This window comes from Gadus macrocephalus, chromosome 15 (assembly GCF_031168955.1).
Source record: "Gadus macrocephalus chromosome 15, ASM3116895v1".
NCBI classification, from domain to species: Eukaryota; Metazoa; Chordata; class Actinopteri; order Gadiformes; family Gadidae; genus Gadus; species Gadus macrocephalus.
Window position 1 is genome coordinate 18887641 of NC_082396.1, and position 24740 is coordinate 18912380.

Consider the following 24740-nt stretch of genomic DNA (forward strand, 5'->3'; position numbering starts at 1 on the left):
AACTCATATTAAAAAGGGAGACTTCGATCGTATACTGCTGTTTATTCTAGCCGAGCGAAAGAGCACGCACTTCATCACTCCACGTTATCTCGTATAACCAAACAAAAGAGGGAGGCGCCACCTAGTGGCGCTACATATTATAAACCTGACTGTGACAACTGTACCCCTGAAATCTTCAATAAAGACGTTATAAACCAGCATCAAAATATGCCCGTTGACTTGCGCTAGCCTAGCTAGCCTAGTCTCCAATGATAAAGAACACTAACTTGGGAATCAGGACCTATGTCCAAAATTCCGAACTACCCCTATTTTTCAATTCGACGTCCTTCTTATGTACAAGTGTCCGTTAGTATTGTCCATTGCTGAATCTTACAGAAACAACCCATACGAATGGCATATATATATATAGGAAAATGTACTTACCGAAGCACTATTACTGTTGCTGTTGCCGTTGGACATGGCTATTCTGTTTTGCCTTCCCGCGTGAGAGAGTCAGGTATCCAACGACGCGCACACTCATTTGACCGCGATCTAGCATCTAGGATCGATTGCTCTTTCTTGGATACCCGGATGTTAACACTGAATTTCGTACACTGAATTTTGATGGTGACTTTGGCGGACTGAATTTTTGGACTTTGAAAATATTTGAGTTGAATATTTTAACGTTGAATTTTTTAACATTGAAAAATAAAGGTGAATATTATATATTGAAAATGTAAAGAGTTAAATTCAGAGGCAAAAAATTCAGATAGGTTATTTCAATGCATAAATATTCAGTGCTTATAATTCAATGTGTTTTTATTTTCAAAACCCGATGGCACAGATTTACTTCCATATGATCACCTGTTCTGAAACCGAAAACACAGAGTTTCTTTTCAACCCTGAACTCTGAGTCAACCAACTCAGAGCGCAGGATTAAACTCAGAGTATGTTAAACCAGCTACCTGAAACAGGCCTCCGAGGGCTTTACTTCGACATCATTGTCCGGCTCTGAACTATGCGCTCTGTACGCGTTCACATCAAAGGAGCTGCGATCGTATGAAGGTATTATTGTAGCAAAAGTCTTTAGCACCTGCAACTGCAGAATTTGAATGCGTACACTAAAGTCACAGTAAATTTGAAGTCGTATATATTTATTTTGCATGTGTACTCTAAAGTCACAAATGTGTAACAGTACATTTGTAGTCGTAAAAAAAATATAAATATTTTTTATACCATTGTAAACACAAAATAGGGTCTACGAGTACGCTAATCTGTGTTACAGGTGCACAAATCCTTTTGCTACAATTATTGCAGCGCAGTTGGTGCAAAACACATTTGCACACCCGTGTTTCATAATCTGAGAACATGCCCAAAAGGTGTGCATTCGTAAACCCAAATTTGAACAAATGCATCAGAAGTTCTGTGAACGCTATGTTAATTCAGCATTTTAATGAGCGAGCACAAAACCATTTTACAACTGCTCGAATCTGCTCCTGCAAGTCTCAGCTGTGGGTTTTTTTGCAGGTTGTTTTGCAACACCCCTAGGTGGTAAATGTGTAGCAAAAGTATTCGTATCCGTAGATGACAGAGCGTCCGTGAGCGGGACAAAATAGTCCCGCCCATAATTTCCTAATCCAATGAAAATCGCCGGCAGGGATGCATTTCTCAAATTACACTGGGACCCACCCCGTGCCAGCCATGGAGCTATAAAGATCGCAGCATACTCAGCACGGGATACGTTTCTTTCTGGAGAAGTGAAGAGGGCGTCCTACTGAACGGAGATGGGTATCCTACATTATGTTAAATGAAATGACTTAGTTGTGAATTCCCCCCAAAGTATTTCATTAACATGCCGCAAATGTCCTTGAATGTATTTTAATGGTCGCCATAACATAAATTCAGAAATGTTAATGCAATACTTTGGGGAGAATTCCCTTGAACTAAGTCATTTCATTTTACATAATGTAGGATAAAGGATACCCACCTCCGTTCAGTAGGACGCCCTCTTCACTCGACCTGGGACGGCTGGTATAAATGGGCTAACAGAAGCCCTCTTACAGTGAAAATAAAAAAAATATTATTAAAAACTTAGAACATATTGTTTTAAATTTTGGTAGAACCTAAAGGAGCAACAGCACCAAAAAGTGACAGAAAAACCCAGGATATATATATCTTCGTTTTTTTTCCTGTGAATGGGCTAAATGTATTCAGCCCAAGCGCAGTAGCGTAAGCTTCCATTGACGTTTGATTGACAGGTGCCCTGACACGCCCCCTTCATATGCTTCCCATTTGGGCTAAATTAGTTTAGCCCAAAGGCTGACCTAGCACAGTAGCTACAGTACAGTGTCCTTCGACTAATCACAGCACAGTAGCGCAAGTGCAGTATGGCGGGCGTTAGCATGAAAATGAATGAAGTGGATTATTTACTTTCTAATCGGTTTTCTTTAATGTCTTTGGAGGAAAAATTGGAAGTGAAAAGATTGGGGACACATCAACCAAACGATGTACAGATTTACTGTCAGGAGTGCGGTCAGAATATGGCCGGTAATAGTGCATTTGTAAGCGGGTCAACTACGTTTCGTATCGAAACATTAAAAAAGCTGTCTAAATAACACAACATGACGTGACAAGTGTGTAGAGATAGTGGCCCCTCTCCAAACTGCATTTCAGCGACAGGCAGTAACAATAAGGTTCTCTAAGGAATCGGAAATGATCTCATTTAATGTTGCATACAACATTGCCAAAGAGGAGTTGCCATTCTCAATTTAAATCCGAAATTATTCTCATGAAGAGAAATGGATTAAACATCAACCCGACGTAGGCCTATAGCAATGAGATGGCATGTGCACAATTCATTGCAGTAGGCCTAATGGGCGACACCTTAAAGCAAAAGACAGCTGCGGACGTCGGAAACGCCACATAGGCCTACATGTCCTTCATGATTGACGGCGATACAGACGTCTCTACCAAAGAGTGTGATCGTCTACAGCCGCATTTTGCGCAAAGGGAGACCAGTCAACATTTTAATTGTGTAATACTTTAAGCACAAAAAAAGTTTTATTTTGCTCAATGGTTTAGTTCGAAATGTTCAATTTCAGCTCAGTGAAGCACTTTAAACACCTTATTTTTCTTTTTATTTATAATTGTGCTTCAAATAAAGAAATGCCTTTCTCTACACCTTAATCTTGTTTAAAAATCATACACATTATATGAAAGTTATGAACAGAGATATAAAGGTGACCTCATGGCGTCTGGAGCCCTGTGAAGTATTGATAAATGTAATGCATTCTTTAGCCCACCCACCCAAAATCACCACCAGCCGTCACTGTAATTTGAGAAATGCATCCCTGCCGGCGATTTTCATTGGATTAGGAAATTATGGGCGGGACTATTTTGTCCCGCTCACGGACGCTCTGTCATCTACGGATACGAATACTTTTGCTACACATTTACCACCTAGGGGTGTTGCAAAACAACCTGCAAAAAACCCCACAGCTGAGACTTGCAGGAGCAGATTCGAGCAGTTGTAAAATGGTTTTGTGCTCGCTCATTAAAATGCTGAATTAACATAGCGTTCACAGATGTGCAACTTCTGATGCATTTGTTCAAATTTGGGTTTACGAATGCACACCTTTTGGGCATGTTCTCAGATTATGAAACACGGGTGTGCGAATGTGTTTTGCACCAACTGCGCTGCAATAATTGTAGCAAAAGGATTTGTGCACCTGTAACACAGATTAGCGTACTCGTAGACCCTATTTTGTGTTTACAATGGTATAAAAAATATTTATATTTTTTTTACGACTACAAATGTACTGTTACACATTTGTGACTTTAGAGTAGGCCTACACATGCAAAATAAATATATACGACTTCAAATTGACTGTGACTTTAGTGTACGCATTCAAATTCTGCAGTTACAGGTGCTAAAGACTTTTGCTACAATAATACCTTAATACGATCGCGGGCTGCTGATTTCCTCACAGCCTGAGAGCTATGAGGAATACAAGTGATTACAACACATTTCTGACAGCTGCACATTGCGCAGGGCTCTCCGTGAGACGCACGCAATTCAACCCATGGACACGCTCACACGCCACACAACTTGCGCCGCTATTTGACAGTGGAAGGGTAGGAATCAAATGCGTCCGGGATTTTAATAAAGCCTCAATACATGTTCACATTTAATTTGCGTTGCGTTCCTCTGGGTCTGTCACAAACGTGGGCTACGCCCTCCCCTACTCAGTTCTGTTCGCTTTGCATTGGTGGAAGTGAGTAGGGGGAGTGGTTAAGTAAAGCCTTCAGATTGGACGGTTTGACTTTAGAGTTACCGTCATGTTTTGTATTATATTTTTTTACCATTATTGTTTTATAGGGACAAACATTAACACATTTCTCCTGCAGGGGATTGATAAAGTTCTATCTATGTAACAGAAGGGAACCCTTACTCATACTATGCCGCGTAAATATAATATATGTTTTGCACGTTTGCAACGTTTAAAAGTTCAGGGAAAGTATATGCCTCTACTGGTGTTGCTTAGACCAATATCCTTTTGAGGCAGTGTTGTTTCTGATAATTAGTGTTAAGGGCCAATAAGGCCTACTATCATACATTAGTCACCATGTCTGTGAACAAATTTGTATGCAGTTACATATTAATATATCCCCCTCCGACAAAATCTCACTCTGAACTCAGTTCAAAAATGGAGAGCCCTGCATTGCGCATCTGTTGACCTTTATCCATTTACAGTAAACAGATATTTTTTTCTTGCTGGAAGATATTTTATATTATTTTCATATTATTATTTACTGACAGTGATTACAGAATGCGAGTGTGTGTTATATTGAAAGCGAGGCTGGGTGTGCCTATAGGCTACAGTGAGTTTTTTAAGGTGCTGTACAAGCAAATCATGTGTACAGTGACAAAGAGTGTACAGTAACCTACTTCATTCAATATTGAATAGGCTACTGTAGCCTACACTATGTACAGATGGTTTTGCTCTTTGCTCATGGCAGTTGTGGCAGTCATTTTAACATGTCAGCAGTCATTCAAGGACGTATAATGCTTTGTCCTATAGCCTACTTGGAACGCGTTTTGAAATGGATCTATAGTAGCCTATAGAAATTTGCCAGCTGGAATACAAAGCGAACTCCTTCAAATGCACATTCATGGAAGTCTTGTATTGTCATCCCCAAATAATGCTGCAATGTAATAATATACATCTTTAAATGCACAATAATGAATCATTACCTTTATTATGACTTATCCAAGATTTTGACTCCCATTATCTCTAAAAACAGACTGGGAAGTAGAGCATTCAGTTACTGGGCTCCTTTACTGTGGAACCAGCTCTCCCCATGGGTCAGAGAGGCAGACCCCCTCCCCCCCCCCCCCTCACCTTTCGCACCTTGTAGTTTGGCCTTGGCGTCTCGCAGTCTCTCTGTGTTTCCATATATTCTCCACAGCTCCACCCCCAGTCTGAACCAACTGCAATTTTTCCCCTTGGTTTTCCTGGGAGTTTTTAATCAGTCGATGTGAGGGTTTAAGGGAAGAGGATGTTGTTATGATGCTCATGCTATGTAAAGCCCTTTGAGACAAACTGTTTGTAAAAACGGGCTATAAAAATAAAATAGCCTTGCCTTGCCTAACCCGCTTGGACTGTAATTCATATTCATGCTACTAGTTTGATCATTGACTGACTACATGAATAGAGATTCTTATAGAGGTCTTATAGTCAAACGGTATAGGGTATATACACATTTTTATGTGTTTAGGCCAGTTATGAGATCTAGTTAACATCATTAAAAGTCATTTCCAAACACATTAAAGAAAAGAAAAAAACAAAAGCAAAGAGATTTTGCAGCAGTAGCACACTTTTACTTAAACAGAGTGGGATAGGAATCAGGTTAACAAAACATCTAAGAACATCTAAGCTGTCTAACACATTACCAACGCAACATTGAAACATCATAAAACATCACAAAAAAAACAGCTGGAATGCAAAGAGTTTGCTTTGTATTCCAGCTGGCCTGTTATGAGCAAATTCAGAGTTTGTCAATCACTAGATTGACAAACTCTCCCTGTGCTTTCATCCTCCAAACTTTCTGTCCCTCTCGCTGGCTCACTAGCTCTACTCTGAACACAACAGAGGAAACATGGAAGGAATAATATCACAGATATCAGCAAACTATTTACCAGTAGACTACTGAAACACACTATAGACATCAGTGCCACTGCCAACAGGATTCTGCTCTAATGTCACAATTTTGTTTAAACCATTAATATTTACTCTTTGACAATCATTTTGCAGACGCTTTTATCCAAAGTAACTTACAAATTGCATTGAACATAGGAAAAGCCAAGGCTCTATTAGTTTCCAGAACTCCTCTCTTAAGGCCGATTTATGCTCAGTTACGTAAGCGTAAGCGCAAGCGCAAGAGGCCCTTGCGCGCCCTTGCGCACCCCTTGCGCGACTTCTCACGTCTTGCGTGCGTCGGGCGATTTTTCTAGACTTGCGTCATTTTTTACGTAAGCTTTTACGCGAGCCGCGCAGCCTGCAAGGCTGTGATTGGTCTGCTTACTACTTCCTGTCTGGAGTATCACATTTCTCTGCCATAGTTCACTGAATGTGTAGAACATGACTGGGAGGCGGTTTATAAACAGCCGACGACGACGCCCACACACAAATACACCATATAGGCTTCACTTAGGTAGTCTTCGACCAATACCATGAAAATCTCCTTTTCATGGTTCAATTTGAGAAACGCTGCCGTAGGAGGAAGGAGGGTGGGTGGTTTGATAGAATGGAACCCGGCCGGCAGGCTCATATACAAAATCATTAACGTGAAGTGAAGTTAACTTTGCTGCCAACACATTATGTCGTTTTAAAATGTAGAGAGATATGCACATTTATACAACCCCAATGATCAACAACTTCATCACCCCTGTTCCTCTGTCTGTTGCCATCATTCACTGTATGGGGAGAACACGATCTGGCACATAAACAAACCAACGACTCCCACAGACAAAGACGTCATTCTCGAGGTCGTCTTCAACGAAAAACTTCACTCCACATATTACTCCACCTACTGTTCTGGCGGTAAATTGCTTGGCAACACGCGCAACCTAAAGGGAGCATGAATTGCTTTGAGTAAATTTTGCGCAACAACGTAACACCAACGCTGAAGCATGCAGCCGCCTTTAGGCTACTCACCTCTATGTCACTACCAGATTGACACACACTGCTTTCATCCTTTCATCCACCAAAGTGGACATGCCAAAGGGAAGAAATATTATCAGATAACAAGTACTGTTCCTTTCTCAGATAGTCAACAAACCACTTTTGATCTGAATGACAATAATTCTATGGCTAGTTTTTTGTAGTCTATTAACTCTACTGTACTGTAATGCTACAACTGATAGGTTAACACTTCTCATTTTCTCACCCCTCTTTACTTACTCTGCTTCTTTTCTGAGACGAGGCAAAACATTGCCATGTCTCTGCAACCCTCTTGCTTCCTCTTGCTCATGACGACTGTGAAATAACACAAGCAGCACTAACATCATGAGAGACAAGTTAAAACTTCACGCAGGCTTGTTGTTACAATGTACAACATTGATAGTTCCTAAAATGGAGTGCTGAGAATGGTTGTGCACTTCGTAGGCCTACAGTGCATGTGAAAGATTTACCCATGGTGACATACATAAGTGCGACACAGAGCCAATTTTGAGGCAGGCCTGGCTAACATGAGATTCTACAATCTATAACATGAGATTCCCCCTTACCTCCCTTCTCCTACTCCCAATCATTTGCTCTTCTCTTTCGCTCTCCACACCTCCAAGCCTAGTTACCCTAAAGAGGATGGTGAATTCACTTAAACCAGCAAAGGTTGCTAATGCATATTTGTTACAGCTTGCCAACACCTTTACTGTCACTGGCATTTGTTAATTTGTGAATCAGAACATTTCGGAACATTGAGATGTCGGCATAATGAGGCGTTGGAATTACGGAATGGGGCCGGGGCCAACGTCATCTAGCTGGCTTATTACATAGGTAACACATAGCTAATGATGCTGCTCGCTAGAGAAGCGACAACAACCCACGAAATTTGAGAGACACTATCAAAAGCTTCATAACTTACCTGTGTTTTCGATCGTAACACGGCACTCGTTTGCTGTTGTTGATGTTTTTGATTCCGTGGTCATGTAAAAAAGATGGTTGATGACCAATGCAATCGACAAGTCACCGTCACCGATCCGCACGTGCGGGGACGAATCAAATCATGGATCTATCCCATTGGCTAGCTAGCCCGAACAGCCATATTCTCATTGGCTGTAAGAGCTGTAGATGGAATCGGATTGAGTTCTTTAGGGTGTGCGGCGCGCACTGTGTGCAGAGATGCGTTCAGGGAACGGAGTGTACTTCAGGGAAAACCTAAGTGTTCTACCAATAGAAATATTGAATTGCTATATCCCTATTCCCAGCGATTTATTGGGGGGGGGGGGACATTTTGGGCATATCTGAACATTGGGGGGGACTTGTACCCCCCAATGTATATGGCCGCTACGCCTATGCTTTACACTCCCTGTCACTGTACAGAGTAGACAATATGATATGCTTGTACAGCACCTTAAAAAACTCACAGTAGCCTATAGGCCTATTCATAGGCACACTCAGCCTCGCTTTCAATATCACACGCACTCGCATTCTGGAAACACCATCAGTAAATAATAATATGAAAACAATCTAAAATATCTTTCAACAAGAAAAAAAAAATTGTTTACTTTAAATGGATAAAGGTCAGCAAATGCGCAATTTTCAGCTGTCAGAAATGTGTTGTGATCACTTGTATTCCTCATAGCTCTCAGGCTGTGAGGAAATCAGCAGCCAGCGATCGCAGGTCTGCTCTGCATGTATTAACTGTGGCTAAACATCAACTGCACAAGTCATCATAACTTCATAAGTTCTCATTTTCAAATGATTATGAATACTATTATTGTTATTTGAAGCCGTGTCAGTCTTGACTGTGGGTGGTGTGGTCCTCTGTGTCTGCTAGTGTCTATAATACAGTAATATTTTTGTAGACATTATCAAACGGAAGAACTTTTATTATGAAGTGCACAGGGCATTGAAGCACGCTAGCCAATAAGAGGACCCGCCCACCGGCGGAAACCAGATATTGAGTGGTAAACTCGTTTTGGTAAGAAGAACCAAAAAACGAATAAACGAACTGAAATTTAGATTTTCGTTTTTTTGGAAAAAACGAAAAAACGGCTGGTTTTTGGTTTCTGCTTGTGTCAATTATCCCCAGAAAACAGAGTAATAAAACGTACCTTGCTCCTCAACCAGCTACCTGAAACACGGCTCCCGGGTTTCAATTTGCGCCGGAATTACACTTTACACTCCCACCATCCATCAAAAAAACGTTGTTCTGCTGCCCTCTGGCGGCAATACCAGCAGGCCTACTACATTCGTTTTCACATCGGCAGACCGTCTGTGATTTGTCACTTTAGAACCGTATTAACCGTAATGCCTCATAATCCGGCAACTTTTACTTTGCATGCAACTGGATCAGCACATAATTGTCTATTTTGTCCAGTTATATTATAACCCTGTAATATACTCGTTGCTTTCCAGATTATATATCTTTATGTTTCCTATAGAAAAGTTTCTGCCTTAAAGGTTGGGTATGGAATTCGCTTTTTTGGCAATTTTTGCAGAATTACTTGAAATCCTTATCATAACCCACTTACAGCCACTGAGTTAGAAGTACTGACATGAAAATTAAACGAGTCAATCATCTGTGGAACGGGCAGGGCTTGAAAAACTCCAGCCAATGATTTCCAGAGCCACCGAGTTGCATTGGACAGTAAGTACGTCAATCAAACGGTCGTACTGCACTCCCCCTCCCCCGCGCCCCCCGCGTGACCCCTTCGTGCAGTACTCGTGACCCAGAGCTTGTGACCCAGAGCAAGCTCCTGTTAGTTGTTATCCTGCGGTAGCTACTGGAACTAGTTAATCCACATTTGGACCTAGCAGTAGAAGACAATTTCCATGGCAGACAAGACGCCACCATCCCCATGTTGTTTTTTTAACGTTGCCATGTTGTCTAACGAAAACCTACGCTAGCCTGGCTCGCTCTCGCGCATCTGTGTTCGCGCTCGTGCATGATTGCGCGTCCAGGGTACTTGGAATGGGTGGAGTCAGAGTCAGCGTTGAAGGAGAGGGGGTAGGACCATTTGAGTTGTGTATTTTCAAAATCTGCCCTCAAAAAAATCCCATACCCAACCTTTAAATAGGTATATAACCTTACGTTAAAATACTTGAAATACACACACACACACACACACACACACACACACACACACACACACACACACACACACACACACACACACACACACACACACACACACACACACACACACACACACACACACACACACACACACACACACACACACACACCCCACCCTCTATGGGCGGGGCTTAAACTTTAGGGACAATGTTCATATGTATTAAACTGCACCAACGGGAACAGAGACCACATTGCTCCGTGCACACGCTATCGTGTTGGATCCGTCATGTGGACGTTTATATCTGCTGTGTTCACCAGAGCGTGTTTTATTCTTGTATCGCTGGTAGGAGTCTGTAGAGTGGCATGGGTCATGAAAAACCCTTTCTACTGGCTTCTGACGCTCCTCTTCCTACCTCAAGTCGTCGAGATGGTGGTCACCATGACAAGGAGAAGAGGAAAAGATTATAAATGGTAAATGATCTGATATTTTGTGAGTGTCACCTCACCTCATGTTTAGATATCCTAAACGAATGACGATTTTAGACTATTTTAGGGATGCTCAAGCACACCTGAATTTCATATGAGCACCCCTACAAAAGTATTATTATTAATTAATTATTATCCAATATCAATTTAGAAGAAGAACAAGAAGGTAGTTAATTTGGCAGTTTAACTTTGTTCTGAGAGAAAAGTTCAGACAAATTTGTCTTTATTACTGTGACACACAGTTGTGTGTAAATTGGCAAATCAACTTGCATGGACTTGTAGATAGCATTTCTCAAATCACAAACTCTTCATGGCTGTCACGCCCAGATGGATCCTCGATGAGTTTGCAAAGAAGCAAGTTATTTCTTCTTTATTGCTCTAATGCCATATAGGCCATACTTATACAGCATTCTCCTTTTTAATAGTCACTTAACTTGTATTTAGTCTGTTATATCTTACCTGTTGCTGCTTTCCCAGATGAACAGATTGGAGGAGGTCCTGATTTGACTGTCTCTGTATTGTAGGATTCCTCTCTCATTGCTTGAGGATGGTGGGCTGTTATCGAAGGACATTATTTAAAAATGTATAAGTAATTGGTTAAAAGTATTATTGTTGTAAATTAAAATATCATATACAGAACAATATTAATGGATTCATTGTTATCCATGCAGTGAAATTTGTAATTTTGCCGAGGGGTTGAACACTCCTTCAAGGCCCTGTATGTATGTTACACTGTGACTAGGGGCTGAGCACCCCTAAAGGTCGGGTCCTAGAATCGCCCCGGTCCATTACATTAGTTGAAGAAAAAAGGAAGCTGCACACCTCTTGTTTCCAACGGCTGAAGTTCATAGAAAGGGAGACAGAGGCTCGGATAGTCTTTAGAACAAAATATTGAACAACCTGCAAACCTGGGGACTGGATTGCTAATAAACACAGCTGAAAGTGTGTTTCAAGTTTCACATTTATTATAGTTATTTAAGAGCCCTTTAAAGACCACAAGAGTAGACCAAAGTACAAAGTGCAATTCAGCTATCTATTTAAAAAATAAAAATAATAACAATTAAAAGCATGAAAATGGACACACTAGACAATAATAAAACGTATATGGAGTTAAATGCAAGAGAATATAAATTCGTTTTTAGGAAATTAGTATAGTTTTTAATTGAAGACGGACACTGAAGGGGGCTAGCCTGACATGAAGAGGGAGTTCGTTCCACAGTTTGGGGCAAATGACTGCAAAAGCCCGATCCCCCCTGCTCTTAAGTCTTGATGGAGGGATGGTGAGTATTAATTGGTCATTGGACCTCAGTGCCCTCGGGTGAGGGTATGTTGTTAGGAGTTCAGAAATGTAAGGTGGAGTTTTCATTCATTCATTTAATTTCATTCAATTTTATTTCATCACACATAACTACAGGCTATATATTATATTTTAACAATTTAAAAACGGAATCAGATCTGGAAGATGGGTTTCTAGTTCAATCCCTGGCTCCTCCTAGCTGAGTGTCAAGCTGGCCCTGAGCAACCTACTAACCAACCCTAACTGCTACCGACAAGCTGGCTGTCGCCTTGCATAGTTGATTCCGCTGTTGGGTGTGAATGTGTGGCGGAATTAGTGAATGTTAGGCAATATTGTACAGTGGGTCTATAAAAAGCGCTATATAAATGCAATCCATTCACCATTTAAAAGAAACCTCATCTTCCCTTATTTCCACCTCGTAGCCTTGCTAAACGTTGTGTTGGATGTTCTCCAGGTATTCTCCAGCCATTCTTCTGTTCCTCATCAGCATCATTCCCTCCATCTGGATCCTGGAGCTCCATCACCACCAGAACATTTCCAAGGAGCCACAGGTGATCCCCGCAGAGAAACTAGCAAACCAAGATCCCATGAACCATGACTGTCAGTAGCCGCAATCATTTTAGAGTTGATTTTTGTGGATAAATACTAAGAAGAACATTAATAATAGAATGCATGATAGTGATACGGCCGTTGAATCAACACCGCAATACATGTGGTTAATTCTGTCAGCTATCTGTAATAAGCTAATATCCACCAGTCACTGTCTATCTGTAATACGCTAATATCCACCACTCACTGTATGTGATAAGCTACTACCTATCACTCACTGTCTATCTGTAATAAGCTAATATCCACCACTCACTGTCTGTAATAAGCTAATATCCACCACCACTCACTGTCTGTCATACGCTAATATCCACCACTCACTCTCTGTAATATATCAACCACTCACTGCATGTAATAAACTAATAGCTACCACTCAGTGACTTTAATAAGATTATAGCCACCAACACTTACCCTCTGTAATAAGCTAAGGATACCAATTAATCACAGTATGTGAGCCTGTAAATGGAATGCATTTTGACTTTTAATAAGTGCTGAGAAGAGTGTTGTATGAATGTCATCCATTCACATATTTCTTTTCATCTTCATAGTGCAGCCACCTTGACTCATTGGCGGCTTTCCGAGATTTTTCCAATGGTCAGAACGTAACTTCGCCAAATAACGCCTCCATAAATGTAAGTTAATCGGTTGAAGTCACCAGGTCCAATAAATGCAATGTAGAAGTCACTGACTTCAATAGGATATTTGTGTGTCAGTTTTTGCCTCATGGCCTGGCAGTTGGCCCAATAGAGTGGCGAAGTCACGCCCCTTCCGGTAAGGCTCATGGGACCTATGAGATCGAAAAATATGAATGGGTGTCAATGGAGAGAAAATAATTATTTTCTGGTCCCGGTCTTTATATGCCCTGGATTACACATATGTTGTTTGTGGATTTAAAGGATAATTTTTCATGCAAAGAGTTCGACCGTTTATTGTGCAATTGTTCAGATAAAGGCTGTAGAGAAAACACAACGAGAAAGACTACACGGCTCGTATGTGACGTCACGCTCCCTGCGACTGGCGTGGAGAAGACCGACAATCTTCCCATCGGCATAACTGAAACTCTGCACGTGCCCCGACTTATAATGGTTTTCACCTCTTTCGATGCTTTTATCCTCCCCTTGGAAAAAGCGGTGAAGTGGGGCAGAGAGATCGCCATCTCTGTGCCGAGTTCCAAGGGCGGGTGTGGTGACGTATATCATATGCGTCTAGAGCAGCGAAGAGCTGTAGTTCACAAAGCGGCCTCACATAAAACCTAAAATTATCAAACTTCTTCACGAACATTTTTAGTTTTCTTTGCATGAAAAATTATCATTTAAATCCACAAACAACATATGTGTAATCCAGGGCATATAAAGACTGGGACCAGAAAATAATTATTTTCTCTCCATTGACACCCATTCATATTTTTCGATCTGATAGGTCCCATGAGCCCTACCGGAAGAGGCGTGACTTCGCCACTCTATAATGCGATTGGAGGGTCTAATGACGATGAGTCAACCGGGTAGAAGAATCCATCAGATTTATTCTTACATACATATCATTAAATCAATCGCTGCAAGTTCCCGCTAGCCTGGTTGCAACCTATTACCCCAGAATAGTTGACCGACCAGCGTTATACAGGAAAATACAGGAAAATACCTTGACTAAACAATTGGATCTGTAAATCCACTAAACAAATTAAATTCGTACAATATAATAATATTAATATAATATATAATAGTATTCGTATGATAATTTGACTTATATTTACATATATATAATTGAACAAACTTATAATTATTGGAGTATGTGAGGATAATCGCTGGTTAAAACAAGTCTGATTGGATTAAATAAATTGCATAGTATATATCTATTTTTCAACTCACACTCCTCCGGTCCCTTCTGATATTTCCCTCCCGGTACATTAAACGGTGCACGGACCCCGGGAAGTCTTTCCCCCAAACACCTTAGATTAAAACTAAACAATTGATTAAAACTTATATTAATATTGTCTTACCATGTTTGTGTATATATTTCCATATCACTCTTTTGCTCTCTGTCTATATACCTCAAAAAAATTAATATATATATATATATATATAGAGAGAGGGATTATCAGTCTATATCACTCTACGCCACTCCCCGCTCTACGCGCATGTCGTTGACATGCACGTTATCCCGCTTATACCCTGGTCACGCATTATCCCGCTTATACCCTGGTCACTTGCCAAGGAAAATAAATTAAGATCATTCATTCATATTTTCATGCGTTTTACAATCCAAATATAACATTTTTCACATAAATAGGACGGCCCGTAGCTACGACTTGGCAGCGAGAGGTATTCTAGTCCGCTGAGCTATGAGCCAGAGAGCTAATTTTATGGATTGTGCATACTTATAATTAGAAATTTGTCCCAGCCTTTATACCACAGATGCTATAGGGTCTAGCATATAACCGCATTTTCTGATTACCGTTTAATGTAACAGTAAGCTGGAAAAATTGCTAATTAACACCACTACTGCAAATTAACCACACAGAGATAACCATGGCAACCGGACAAACAAATTGTCATGGTCTTTCGGTTTCCATGTCTTGTTTTGGTGTGTTACCCGTTTTACTTTGGTATCGGTCTTGTTTCTCCCCATGTCAGGTTTCCCTCCTGTGTGATTACTGCTCCCTCCCCTAATGTGTTTCAGCTGTTACTCATTGCGTGCCCTGTGTGTTTGGTATTTAAGCCGTTGTCTTTCCTTTGTTCTTTGTCGGATCATTTTAGTTCGTGGTGAGTTGTGTCTTGTGTGTTACCTGTGTTCCCGGTGTTCCCTGTGTTACCCGCGTAATCCGTGTTCTCGGTGTTCCTTGCCTTTTGAGTTAGTAAATTATCCTGAACTGTCTGCGATTGGGTCCTACCTGCCTGCCGGCCACCCGCTAACCGTGACACAAATTTTCTTTTTGCCATTTTTCTAAGCCTGCATCCGCCAGGTTGATAAACAAATCAACCCTCTATATATATGTATATACAGAATATATTTTTATCTATATTTAACAATTATTCGCCAAAGGCTAAGTGAATGGTGAAAACTATTCACGAGCCTGAGATGAATAATTGTTTTAGTAAATACTACACGTGAACACTATTAGCAGTTTATTTGTTTATATTAGCGTGTAGAGACTACCGAAAGCGGGACATTTTGCGATGAAAGCAATATCCGGAGTTTGAGATCTCAATCATGGGATATTGCCAACTATCCCGAGATAGTGGACCAATCAAATTGCGCCATCTTAGGAGGTTCACGCGTAGCATATACTTAAGCAATAGATCACGACAGGCTGTGGTATGTGCTCATTATACCTCTGTTAAGGGGCGTTGTCCGGCCCCGACGCGCAGCGGAGGGCCGGCGACCCCCTTCACAGTGGTATAATGAGCACATACCACTGACTGAAGTGATCTATTGCTTTTATACAACGGTTACTATTATGGCAAAACGAATGTCATAGACACACTACATTTAAAAAGAAACCAAGAAAGTCAAAGTAGCCGTTTTATTAAAGAATACAAAAAAGTAGTCCCTCATGGCTGCCTTCAAAATGCACGACGGTCGCTATGCAACACACTTTAGCGTCCCTCCGAGAGAAGGCTCGGCTAGAGCGGTTCACCGGGAATTTATCCTATGGAGCAGTTCACTCACCGTGTGCCTAAGCTTTCGTTAGTCTCTCCATCGCCTTGCTCACACCCGGAGTAACAACATTTACGCCCTTTCCATCATCCAACATATGTTTTACTTTGTAACTGTTTCTACTTCCAGGCGCGGAGTGATATGCAAACTTTCACAAAATGATCGGGCGTCATAGCAGTTATGTACACGCTCATTATACAACAGTTAGGAACCAATCAGATCGCTGGATTTAGGCCCCCCGTTGTATAATAATTCTACATATCCCTGTATAGATACATCTCTTTATATATATCCATATCACTCTATTAATGTATATGTACAAGCATATGTGTATGTTTATCTTCATCTACTGTATATCTATGTATCTATCACTTCTCATCGCATGGTATGAGCACCACTAAATTCGCCTTTCTATTACAGGGAATGCGATCGTGGACTTCTTGAATGCAACAATAATAATAATATTATTAATAACTAGGGGTGTGACGATACACTGAGCTCACGAGACGAGACGAGACGAGACACGATATTGGGTTCACGAGAACGAGACGAGACGAGATTTTAAGAAAACTACAATGACAAAATATATGACTGGACCAACAGACTTTTATTTAACCAAGTTGCACGTGCATTTTGAAATGTTTTATTATAACTCTTTACATGCATGAAATTGAAACTAAAACTAAAATTCATAAAAGTTGAAGTAAAATAAATTAAATAATTCTCTTTTTTTCAAGTGCAAACAATATTATGTGCAAAACCAAATCAAGGTACCCAAAATGCTGCCAAACAAATGATTTAAAAGTGGCGGGGGCATCTTCGACGGTAATACGGGTATTTTCCGACGTCATTCTGGCTGTCTTTAGCTGTGTTCGAAATCGTTCCCTATACACTCACTCACTATTCCCTATATAGTGTTCATGATATAGTGCACTATATAGGGAATGAACAAACGAGAATTGGGACACTACGCTGAACATTTCTAAATGTCATTTGCGTCAGTAAATGCGCCGGGTATTTGTGTGACGTGATGCGCCCACATCATCTAAACAAACCGGGCTGGAGGTTGTATTGATGTTGAATGTTACATTTCCTTGTCGAAGTTTTTTGAAATTAATTTTGAATGTTAAATATTCTATGTTAAATCCCAAATAAATTGTTGACATTTCTAAACACAAGCCGGAGGCTCCATCATTAAATGTATTCGTTTTCGCGGTTATTCAGCTTCTTCTTCTCCTCCGGAAAAACACGACCGCATTGCATTGTGGTATACGGGAGTAACATGTAGGGTACATCGTATGTACACTCAAATTGTGGGTATTTTAAGTGCACTATATAGTGCATGAAATGAACCACTGAGAATTCGAACACCACTACAAAATGGCGAGCACCCTATATAGTACACTATCCGTGATAGGGAACGATTTCGAATACAGCTTACGGCTGCTTCCCCTGCTTCCCCTCCTTCTCCTCCTCTTCTTCTTTTCCTTCTCCAGGTTCTGGCAGACTAGATGTAGCAAAGGCGCATTACTGCCCCCACAGGCCACAAGTTTGGATAGCTCACAAATCTCGCGAGACAGATTTTTAACGCGACGGGTAATATCGTCGAGTTAAATCTCGCGAGATCTCGTGGCACGAGATCTCGTCACACCCCTATTAATAACAGTTAATCAACTGTGACAACTTCCATCGAGGCTCACACTCAGAAGAGATCAAAAACACAACAGTCAAAACAGTTGGCAACAACTGTTTTGCCTTCTAAAGTACTAGAAAGAGAGCAGAGAGCAGAGAGAGAGGTCATGTTTCCCGAAGCTCCGATAGGCATTGGAAAAAACTACTTAATTCATCGTTCAGATCTACTTTATCTTATTTTATTTACCTAACAGTATATAGTTTGTTTCCGTCGTCCTCAATCGCTCGATTCAACAATACATTTTGGCATTTTTTACTCCCGGATCAGACCGCAGAAAAAGCCTTGGACTTTCCTATCGCCAACATGCCTCTGTATTCGGATATCTCAGGCACGGAGACTGGGAAATGCACAGACTGCGCCAAACTGAAACAGACATTGGCTTTAATTGAAACGAGACTAGCAGCAGTAGAAAAATGCAAAGGACTATCACAGGATACAGTGCCGATGGGTGAGTTTGCTGAGCTCACTCAGATACAGCAAGATGATCAAAGCTACACTGTATCCTTCCCGAAGCTGGACAAGAGAGAGACAGTTCCAGCTGCGTCTCACTGGCACAGAGTCGGCGCTAAGCCAAAGCAACATACCAAAGTGAATCAACAAGTTCACTCAACACCAAATGCTAAGCTACCCAAAGCTAAAGTTACATGTATCAGCCGGATTAGCCCGTCACTCAAATCAACCCTGCCACTGAAGAACCGGTTCCTGCCACTTCAAGAGTCCACGAACGCGCCTGCCACCCATGCACCCCTGAGCCCCGAGATGCGTCCGGACGGACAGTGCGGACAGAGACGGAACAAGAACCAGTCACCATGGAGGCGAGCTGCGCATGCCTCGGCCACCTGTGCACCCCTGACCCCTGAAATGTGTCCGGACGGACAGTGCGGACTGAGACGGAACAACCAGTCGCCACGGAGGCGGGCTGCGCATGTGTCTGCCACCGTCCAACAAGGGCCCATCTCAGAGAAAGCAGATGAACTAGACACTCTGATTATAGGAGACTCAACTATCAAGGATATAACCGGTAAGAAGATCAGAACATGCATCTTCCCATATGGAATGGTTAGTGATATCAACCATAAACTAGCCAAAATCATATTGGAAAACCCCAAAATCTCACAGATTATTGTGCATGCAGGATTTAATGATATTCAAAGAGAACAGTCAGAACTTCTGAAGAGGGATTACACTGATCTATTGGATACACTGGACAAAATACACATCAAGTCTTCCATCAGTGGACCCATACCAACAGTTGACAGGGGAATAAACAGATTCAGTCGTCTACTTGCACTGAATACATGGCTTTCCAGAGTCTGCAATGAAAGAGGAAGGGACTTTATTGACAATTTCAACTTATTCTGGGGGCGCAAATATCTTTTCAGAGCAGATGGCCTACACCCAAACAGGTTAGGCTCAAAACTGTTGAGGGACAATCTTCTCTTCTCGCTTTACGCACAGTCCACAATCTTGCCATGGTCTGACGCACAGGCCACAATCAGAGCACAGGTTGAGAAGAAGCGAGACTACAGCCTCCCCCACACAACTACTCTGCCACTATCTGACACACAGATAGCAGACAGCCCACAGACCTTGAAGAGAGACAACAGCCCGCCCGACGCCATTAACACTGTGCCCTCCCCCATCGCTGATGCTGGCTTGGCGAGGAACGGCCACCCCCCTCCTCTGCATTCCCCCATCGACGATGACCTCCAGCCTCATCTCTCCCATAGCCACAACAACAACTCCAGCTCCGATGTCTCCCTTTGCGATTTTCCAGCCGAATTTAAGAAACTGGAACATGCTGGCATCAAACTTGCATCTGTGTCAATGATAGCATCGCCACGTCATGGCCGCAGGCTGCTAACACTGCTAACACCCAGGAGGATGGCGCCCCACCCCCGCCCCCGTACTGATAGTAGTCCTGAGTATTATTGAGACAAAAAAGGGTTCAGCCGTAGACACAGTATAAAGGAAGTTTCTCATAATCTGCTGAACCCAAGGTTGCCTACGTCAAAGCAGGGCAACTTTCGCATTCATGCTGTAACCACTAAGAGAGTAAACAAAGGGAAACTTAGACACACTGCTAACCTCACAAATCTCATATCTATTGCCTCCAAACCAAAAACAACCTTAAAGCCTATCAACAGCCCCATCAGGATGGCTCTACTTAATGTGAGGTCTCTTAATAACAAATCATTTTTAGTTAATGATTTTATTACCACTTCCAAACTGGATTTTATGTTTTTAACTGAAACATGGCTGGAACAAAATAACAGTGCAACCGTTCTGATAGAGACAGCTCCTCCCGACTATAACTTTTTTGATGCATGTAGATCTGGAAAAAGAGGTGGAGGGGTTGCTGCTATATTTATAAATGTATTTCAGGGGAAACAGATGTTATTTGGTGATTTTCCATCGTTTGAATACCTTAGTGCTGTATTGAAATGCTCCCCCAGAGTTCTCCTATTAATTATTTACAGGCCACCCACATATTCTGCAAATTTTTTCGATGACTTCACAGAATTATTGTCTAGCATCTCCACAGAATTTGACTGTCTAGTTATAACTGGTGACTTCAATTTTCATACTGATGATTTGAATGACAAGTGTGCAAAAAACCTTTTTACCATTTTGGACACATTTGAACTGTCTCAACATGTGAAAGAGGCTACTCATTGTAAGGGGCACACTCTAGACCTGGTTATCACAAAGGGCCTCAATGTTTCTGATCTCTCTGTGACTGATCCTTCCTTGTCTGACCACTTTTGTGTTTTCTTTAACATACATTTTATTCCCGACATACAGACAAAATCAAACACTGTCAAAAAACGGTATATCAATGAAGATTCTAATGTACTTTTTAAAAAGGCCATCTCCTTGCTACCACCTCTAAACCCATGTTCTGCTGATGATCTTGTAGAAAACTTTAATTTGAAAATTTTGAAAGTCATAGATGTCATTGCACCTTATAAGGTTAAAACGATTTCTGGAAAGCAAAAGGCACCCTGGAGAAAAGCTGCTTCTGTAACAGCACAGAAAAAAGAATGCAGGAAGGTTGAACGCATCTGGCGTAAAACAAAACTTCATATTCACCATGATATCTATAAAGAGAGCCTCCGTGCCTACAATTTAGACTTAAAAAATGCTAGAGAAACATTTTTCTCCAATATCATTAAAACCAACACTAATAATGCAAAAACCCTATTTGCAACTGTTGACAGACTGACCAACCCCCCAACAGAAATTCCACCTGATCTCCATTCCACGCAGAAATGCAATGAGTTTGCAGCTTTTTATATTGATAAAATTGAAGGTATCAGACGCGCCATCAATATCTCCACGTCAAACAAAAATGTTGGACTACCACCCTGTTCAGGCAAAAATTACATGGCAAGGATGGCATGCTTTGATGTTATAGACTCTCAAAATCTTGTGGAAACTGTGACATAACTAAAGCCATCCACCTGTTGCCTTGATACTATACCTACCAACCTCTTTAAGAATGTTTTCGACTGCCTAGCAGTAGACATATTGCAGATAGTTAACAACTCTCTCCAGTCAGGCAAGTTCCCAAAAGCTTTGAAAACTGCAGTTATTAAACCCCTTTTAAAAAAGCGGAGCCTAGATGCCTCTATTATTAACAACTACAGACCAATATCAAATCTACCCTTCATGAGTAAAATCATTGAGAAAGTTGTCCTCCAGCAACTAAATCACTTCCTGGCATCAACTGGTTGCTATGACACCTTCCAATCAGGATTTCGACCCCTGCACAGCACTGAGACCGCCCTTATTAAAGTTGTAAACGACATCCGTCTTAACACAGACTCTGGCAAAACCTCAATACTAATGCTACTTGACCTCAGTGCTGCATTCGACACTGTAGACCATACATTACTTCTGGAAAGGTTAGAAAACTGGGTGGGGCTTTCAGGCACTGTCTTAAATTGGTTCAGGTCCTACCTACAAAATAGGAACTACTTTGTTTCCATTGGCGACTTTGTATCAGAATCAACCAACGTGACATGTGGAGTCCCACAAGGTTCGATCTTAGGACCCTCTTTATTCAACATCTACATGCTCCCACTAGGGCAAATCATGCAAAATAACAATATTGACCATCATTGCTATGCTGATGACACGCAAATCTATGTATCGCTATCACCAAATGACTATCGGCCCATAGATCTGCTGTGCCAGTGCATTGAGCAAGTGAAGGAATGGATGTGCCGAAATTTCCTTCAACTAAATGAGGACAAAACAGAGATAATTGTATTTGCTTCCAAAACGGAAAGGCTTAAAGTAACCCAACACCTTCACTCTCTGTCCCTGAAAACCTCAATCAAAGCCAGAAATCTAGGGGTTATCATGGATTCAGATTTACATTTTGACAGTCACATCAAATCAGTCACAAAATCGGCATATTATCACCTTAAAAATGTAGCAAGACTTAGAGGGCTCATGTCCACCGAAGACTTACAAAAACTTGTACATGCCTTTATCACTAGTAAGCTTGATTACTGCAATGGTCTCCTCACAGGTCTCCCAAAACAAACTCTGAGGAAGCTTCAGCTTGTTCAGAATGCTGCTGCTAGAGTTCTAACAAAGACCAAAAAATTTGATCATATTACACCAATTCTGAAATCGTTACATTGGCTTCCTGTAGGTCAGAGAATTGATTTTAAAATCATGTTGCTAACCTATAAATCCCTACATGGTTTAGGCCCAAAATATTTAACTGATATGCTTCCACTACATCAGCCTTCTAGACCACTAAGATCCTCTGAGACCAATCTGTTAATTATCCCCAGAGTAAACACAAAACATGGGAAAGCAGGATTTAGTTACTATGCAACAAATAGCTGGAATAAACTCCCAGAGGATTTAAGACTTGCCCCAACTCTGAGCACCTTTAAAACAAGACTGAAGACTTTTATGTTTGCTATAGCCTTCTGCTAAAATCTTAAATACATTGCACTTTCTAAAAAGCTTTTTAACTTTGCCTCTATTTTCTATTTTAATACTAAAATGCCTTTTTCTATTTTACCCATTTCTTTGCATATGTTTTTCTTTTACTTATCTATTATTTTATTTTATTGTATGACAATGTTTATATGTGAAGCACTTTGAGTCTGCCTTGTGTATGAAAAGTGCTATATAAATAAAGTTGCCTTGCCTTGCCTTGCCTAGAAGGCACGATGACCATCATTCCATGCATTCCTGTGGTTGGCAGAGAGTAATTGAGTAACTATCAGGAAGACCCCAGTAACTCAGAACTCCAGTTGTTACAGGGTCGCTACACTACCCCCTCAAGAGATAGATCCACGAGTGACTAAACAAAGTCTCAGGAGCGATCTGGAAACCACCTCTGCCTTCACGGGCCTGGGGACAAGGGAACAGGTACAGGGGATTCAACCGCAGGATGGGGGGGATGATAAAGAGGGGACCGGAAACACTGTCATCAGGGCGTCCTGCGTTGCCTCAGGGGGCTGAGCAGGATGTGAGGGGAGAAGGAGTGGGAGGCAATAACAGTGTTACAGAGCCCCCTCTGTTAGGAGCTAGTCGGTCTCTATTTACCTTCCTCCCCTGGGGAAGGAACCCGCTGCACCCTGTAAACAACCTCGTCCAACTTCTCCAGTACTCTGCAGTGATCCACCCACTGGCTGTCAAGCTTAGGAAGCTGGCCCTTCTTCCACTGGGGGCTGTGGACCCAGACTAGCTCTGCAGCTAGAAAGTGTGCCTCACACCGGCAAACTGAGGCGGTACTGAAGCCTCCACCAGGACATCCACTATCGTCTCTGCCTCCTTGTCTTCGAGGGAGAACGCCTCTGGCCACTTCCTGAAATTGTCTATGGCGGAGAGGGATGGAGGTAACTCCTGAGTGAAGCTACTGATCCACTACATCCAGCCTCACTCTTTCCATTGGTACCCCCACTGGAAACTGTTGTGTGGTGCAAGCAAGGTGGGCCCTTGCTTGACGTACAGGGGTAACAGCGGCGGCAAAAGTCTGCAACGTTTCTCCTGAACTGAGCCCAGTAAAAGCTCTGGCGGAGATGGCAGTTTGTCTTTGTGACTCGAAAGTGCCCTGACCCTGCTGCTCCATGCATGGACTTAAGCAGGCCCCTGGGGACCACTACCTGTAACCTCTCCTACCCCGCGGCTGGCTCCTTTCATAATAATAATTTAGAGGCGCCTTTCAAGACACCCAAGGTCACCTTACAGAGCATATAGTCATCATTCAAAACTATGTAAAACAGACTAGGAATAAAAGGAAAACAGAGGTTAAACATGAAGAAGAATAATAATTAATAACACTCAAAGACGCCTAAAGTGAAGGGGGGACCTCACTAACCACCACCAATATGTAGCACCCACTTGGGTGATGCACGGCAGCCAATCGGCGCCAGAACGCTCACTACACACCAACTTGAGGTGGAGAGTTAGGGATGAGGTGGAGAGTGAGGGAAAAGAACATATTTAAACACTATCGACCATATTTAAACACTGTCGATCACATTTAAACAATATCGACCACATGTAAACACTATCGACCACGTTTAAACACTATCGACCATATTTATACACTATGGACCACATGTAAACCCTATCGACCACATGTAAACACTATCGCCCACATTTAAACACTATCACCCACATTTAAACACTATGGACCACACGTAAACCCTATCGACCACATTTAAACACTATCGCCCACATTTAAAC

General features: G+C 41.7%; 2 protein-coding genes across 2 annotated transcripts in view; both read left to right on the plus strand.

Annotated features, from left to right (window-relative positions):
- LOC132472981 (transmembrane protein 26-like) overlaps positions 1–24740 on the plus strand; it is a 277070-nt gene that overhangs the window by 40424 nt on the left and 211906 nt on the right. The window lies entirely within an intron of this gene.
- LOC132472983 (transmembrane protein 26-like) lies at positions 10514–12969 on the plus strand. Its single transcript, XM_060072887.1, has 2 exons — positions 10514–10752; positions 12519–12969. The coding sequence occupies exons 1-2, from the start codon at positions 10568–10570 to the stop codon at positions 12670–12672; spliced, it is 339 nt and encodes a 112-aa protein (XP_059928870.1). The 5' UTR covers positions 10514–10567; the 3' UTR covers positions 12673–12969.